Source organism: Martes martes (genome assembly GCF_963455335.1).
Source record: "Martes martes genome assembly, chromosome: 12".
NCBI classification, from domain to species: Eukaryota; Metazoa; Chordata; class Mammalia; order Carnivora; family Mustelidae; genus Martes; species Martes martes.
This window is the reverse complement of record NC_137900.1, coordinates 21858257-21863493: the sequence shown is the minus strand read 5'-3', so window position 1 is coordinate 21863493 and position 5237 is coordinate 21858257. Positions and strand designations below refer to the sequence as shown.

General features: G+C 54.5%; 1 protein-coding gene across 1 annotated transcript; it reads right to left on the bottom strand.

The window, feature by feature from the left end:
* Positions 1-439: 439 nt before the first annotated feature.
* Positions 440-4453, bottom strand: NPAP1 (nuclear pore associated protein 1; the record flags this gene model as incomplete). The annotated part of the gene is made up of 3 exons (XM_080820168.1): positions 440-898; positions 1022-2655; positions 2773-4453. 3 exons carry the CDS (start codon positions 4451-4453, stop codon positions 440-442), a joined length of 3774 nt encoding a protein of 1257 aa, XP_080676294.1.
* Positions 4454-5237: the final 784 nt, after the last annotated feature.

Genomic DNA, 5237 nt, shown 5'->3' with positions numbered 1-5237 from the left:
GCTCTGGTCAGCCAAGTTAACGTCAAGCCAGGGGTGGCACGCACAGTTGATACATGAAGCTTTCTTCTATTCCCCACCCCTCGAATTTCTCGAATCTGGTGTAGTTCTTAACTGGGCTCAGGTGCCCCTCACCTTCCACCTGAAGGGTGTTTCCTTCTGACTTGTAGGAAGAGAATAGGTTCAGTTTCACTTGAAGGGGCTGAGCCCCTTTATAGCACAGCAAAGTCCATTTACTGTCACATATCAATGTCCCATATTTGTTGAGACTCATGACACAAAAGAAAGTCTCCTATGGAGCCCTGGGTGGCTGATGAAGGTGACAGCTATGTCCAGGGCACAGGAACAGTAGGCCAGGACCCTCCAAACACATCACTGGTTTCTCCAAAGTCAGAGGAGTACTCTGACTAGGGGCAGGCCTACGTGTTCCGCGTGGAGATTTCTAAAATTGCGTGGTGCTCCCCCCCATTGCACCATCAGTGCTGTGGTTGGGGGCGCTCCGTGTGGTCTGTGTGGGTGGGGGACCTTTCATGTTTCCCGTCTTAGTAGATGTGGTGCTGATTCCCATAGCACCACCTGTGTCGGTGCTAGGTAGTCGGCTAGTCTTCCGAGGGCGCTCGCTGATATGAAGGGCCGCCATCATGGCGACAATGTCGTCTACATCTGTACCACCTGCGTTTGCATCAGGTGGGCCAGCGTTATACTGATGTAAAGCAGGAATACCAGGTTTTCCAGTCTTGGGAATGACGGTGTTCCCTTCCTTTAAACCACCTGTATTCTGGGCAGGTGCACCACAGGTGCTTGGAGGAAGGAGGGAACAAGTAGTGGGTTGAAGCACAGAGTTGGTGCTTGCACTTGGAATTACAACAGTGGTCGTGTGGCCAGGCGAGCCCCCGGTGTTCTGTAAGGGGTAAACACACACGTTTTTTGACACATTTCTTTTCCCTTTTGCAGTGGCTTTTCCACCTAGAGCAGGGTGTTTTTGTTTGGGTGAGCTCTGGGAGCGCTTCTATGTCGAGGGCACACCAGAGGCTGTGATGGTGGGAGCAGCGTTGTCCTTTCTGATAGTTGTACTGCCAGTGCTTTCGGCAGGTCGGCCCCTAGTGCTCAGATTTAAGGGCGAAACATACACATCTCTCGATATATTTCTCTTTTCTGAGATGGAAGCTCTTTCCCCTGGTTTTTGTTTGGATGAGCCGTGGATGCACTTGAAGGTAACGGGCACACTGCAGCCTCTGATGGTGGGAGCAGTGTTGTCCTTTCCCATAATTGGACCACCCCTGCTTTGGGCGGGTTGGCTCTTGGTGCTTTGGTTTAAGGTGGAAGTGGACAAGTCTTTGGAGCCATTGCTCTTGCCTTTCGCGGTTGGTTTTCCACCTGGAGAAGATTTTCTTTGCTTGGATGATCCCTGGGTACAGTTAAGGGTACTGGGCCCACCAGCGCCTCCAACGGTTGCAGCAGTGTTGTGGTTGCCCACTACTGCACCCTGCACATTTTGGACGGGTTGGCCCCAGGCACCCGGGTTTAAAGTGGCATTGGAAGCCTGTCCAAATACTGGGACAGTACTTGCCCCTCCTACAGCAGTAGCCATATTGGTTTGAGACAAGGCCTGAGTTGTCTGACCAAAAGGAGGAGCGGAAGTGGTGCTGGGTGCCCCCTGCAGTCCTGCCCCAGGTTTGGATGTTCCAAGTAGCTGTGAGTGAGCAGGGCCTGGGATAGAGACACCAAACCCAAAGCTCCCACCGTCCATGGGGGCTGCAGGTCCTGTTAACACATGTGGGACTAGAGTAGTAAGTGTAATCAGGGAGCTACTAACCCTGGCACTGAGTATCCCAGTGGCAACTGCACGGCCACTAGCAGTAGATATGCCATTGGGGAGAATACCTGTCTTGTAACCAAAGGCCTTCTGTTTTTTGACAGTGGTGCCAAATGCAGAGGCTGCAAGACCTGATTGCTTTCTGCCATCTTTGGGTGGTTGGGCTATAGAGGCAGTTGGGCCTGTGGCTTGTGTTGGGGCTACTGGTATTCCCAAATGGTAGGAATTGCCATGCTGCTGCCCATTTTGGTTCCCAGATATGGGCTGAGAGGTGATTCCTGGGGCAGAGTAGTTAGGAATTGATATTGGTGTGATGGCTGACTTTGCAGGAAAATTGGTAGAGTTATGGGCCACAGCAGTGCTGCTACTGGGTGGTGTGTTATAGGATGGTAAGTGGTTTGCCTTGGACTGAGGCAGAGAATGAAAGACAACGGCCTGTGAGGGAGGTGTGGTATCCATTGCATCAGGGTTAGAGCAGTGGCTGCGGTTTGCAGAGGTGCTGCCTACTGGAACGGTGGTGGTTCCAGAATTCACGAGTAAGCCAGTGGAAATACCAGCATTGGGGAGAATGGCTGTCTGCTGTTGCCCAGCAAGTGTCCCTTGTGTGGGCTGAGGGGTGATGTTGGGGCAGGTGGCCATCCATTTTGATGGGATGGTAGAGGCAAGAGTCTTTCCAGGGCACTTCAGCATCCTATTGCAATGACCCTGGGATAATGAAGGAGAGCTCACCCCGGGACCTGGGGGAGATCTGAAAGTGACACCTTGAGAAGGAGGAGTCGTGTCCATGTCAGTGACATCAGAATTTGAACTATGACCAGATGTCAAATTTGCCGATGCCTTTGCTGCGACAGCAGAAGAAACTGGCCAAGTTGTTTTAGCCACAACAAAAATACCAGGACTATTTGGGGAAGGGACTGGAAGAGGGGTGGGTGGGAAAAGCGGGGGGGGGGGATCTATACACATAGGAGTTAGGGATTCTCCTTTGCAGGAGGGCAGCTGTGATGAGATGGTAGAGGTGTTAGGTGGTGTCAGGGGGTCAGAAGTAGGTGTTATATTGATGACTGATTGAAGAGAGTCTTCGTTCTTAGGTGGAGCTTCCCCAGGGGGAGGAGAAGCAGTAGGAACAGCGAGAGTAGGAGAGTTAGGAGCTCCATCTCCTGTCTCCTGATCAGTATTTTCTGTTGGGGAGGGTGGAGGGACAGACGGGATTGGGGGCCTGGCAGATTGGCCAGCCAAGTCGGTGGTAGGAACAGGGACCTGTGACATGTGAACGGCCGGGGGCAGGGAGTCTGTAGTCTTTGAGGCCAGTAGGGGGGACGAAGGGGCAGGTGGAGTGGCCCCGTCGTCTGCCAGGATCTCTGCTCCGCCCTCAGAGACCACCTTCCCCTGACCCTCGGTATTGCCCCAAATGCCCAGGTCTTTGTCAATAGCTATGCAAGGAAGCTTAGGAGGTGGGGGCAACTCTCCTTTGCCCCACTGTAATGGCATTGCTGATGGCAGAGGCACAAAGAGTGGCATGGATATTTTCCTTTTGGAGGGCCTACTGGTGGCAGATACTGGTGGAAAAGAGTACCCTGATGGGATGCCTGAAGGCTTACCCCCCTCTCTGACCTTCGTTGATAGGTCTGGTATGCTCTGGATAGGCTGATGGTTTTCAGCCACCCCTTCCTGTGTTAATCTCTCCTGCAGCAAGGGGCAGCTTGGGGTTGGGTCAGAGAGCACTGCTGCATCTGTATCAGGCTTCTGAAGAGGAACGACGTCACCAGCAGGGCCCACTGAGGTGACAACAGGTCTTTCAGAGGGGGAGCTCACCCGAGGTATCTGAGCGTTTTCCCCCAAGCTGTCTCCTGAGGGATTGGGAGATTGGTCACCAGGTGCAGGGCTGCATTGGTCCGAACTGAGCAAACCGGTCTCCAGGGGCCTGGATGTCAACAGTATATCTCCACTGTTGTGGGGGGCCCTGTTCCCATCATCCTGTCCTCTGGTCTCTACAAAATGTTCCTTCCCTTCTCTGGGCACTTCTTGGACCTTCTCCACTAACCCCTTTGGGCAGGAAGGGGGGAGGTAACTGGATGGTTTCAGCTTCACAGACTCGACTGTCTGCTCGGGTAGCGAATGCACGACAGTCAATTTCTGCCAGGGTGGAGGGATCCTCACAGTTCTCGAGGGTACGAACATCATGGAAGTACGAGCAGACATTACAGGTTTTTTCGGAGGGTCCCTCCAGTTCCCCGAGGGGAGGAGGCCCACAGGGGAACACACGGCCTGAGGGAGCGGATACGGTCTCTTTGGCTCCACACAAAAGCTGGCTGGTAAAGGCCTGCGATCCCGATCCCAGTGGAACGGCCTGTGCCCAGGGCAGTGGGAAGGTGCGGGAGCAGCCGGGTGGTGCCGGACAGGATGGGAGGCTGAGCAGGCAGGAGAGACCAGCGGGCGACAGCCGCCTGGCAGGGGACGGCGGCGGGGCGGGGGACGAAACTTACGAAGCAGATTGCCCATGTAGCGCTTGCAGTGTGCCGAACGACCGCGAGGCAAGAGGATGAAACCCGGAGAGAGCCTCCGGAGGTCCTCACTCTTCTCGAGGTCTAGCAGGCACTGAGCAACCCAGCCGGGTGCTTGTGATGTACCCCCGGAACACATCACAGAGAAGGGCGGGGCGTGCCCAGTGCAGGACCTGAATGCGCCAGAGGGCAAAGGCGAGGCCCCGGGGCCCCGCCCTCCAGCCTCCAGCGCCCGGGACTTCCTTCTGACGTGGGGAGTTGGTTCGCCCCAATATGGCCGCCTCCGGGCCAATGCGGGGGACTCTGTGGGACTGCGGTGGTCCCCAGGCCCTGGCTGTGGCTTGCCAGCCCTCCCCGGAGCAAGCCGCCAAACAAGCGAGCACGGGAGCCCCCTGGCACTGCGAGGGGTGGCCTGCTGCTCCAGGGAACTTCCCTGCCTCCCTGCGAGGCCTGGAGCCAGGCCACCAGAGTGACCTGGCAAGCGGCCGAGGTTTCTGAGCAGACTCCTAAGCCTGACCTGACTAGATGCTCTATTCCGTGACCTCCCTTTCTGGCAGGTAAATTCTTTCTTTCTTTTTAGGAATTTGGCAAGGGTCACACAGACGGTAGTGCCTTAGTCGGGATTCGAACCCAGCCCGAGTGATCCCAGAGCTCTTACTCTGGAGTGTGCGTTAGCATTTTTTTTTAATTTTAATTTTAATTTTTTGGTAGTTCTTAGGGTACTGAGCATGGTGCTGTACTCACAATGAGCAGAACCACTGCACAATATGAAGTCTTCTTTTGTTCAAATTGATCAGGGACCACACTGGATTCTGATCTCAGAAGCCGGGGGTCATGGACCATCAGTTGTGAGCATTGTACCATCCTACAATCATAATTCAGCCTTGCACACGCAATTTGGTCTTTGGTCTACTTTGAAGGAT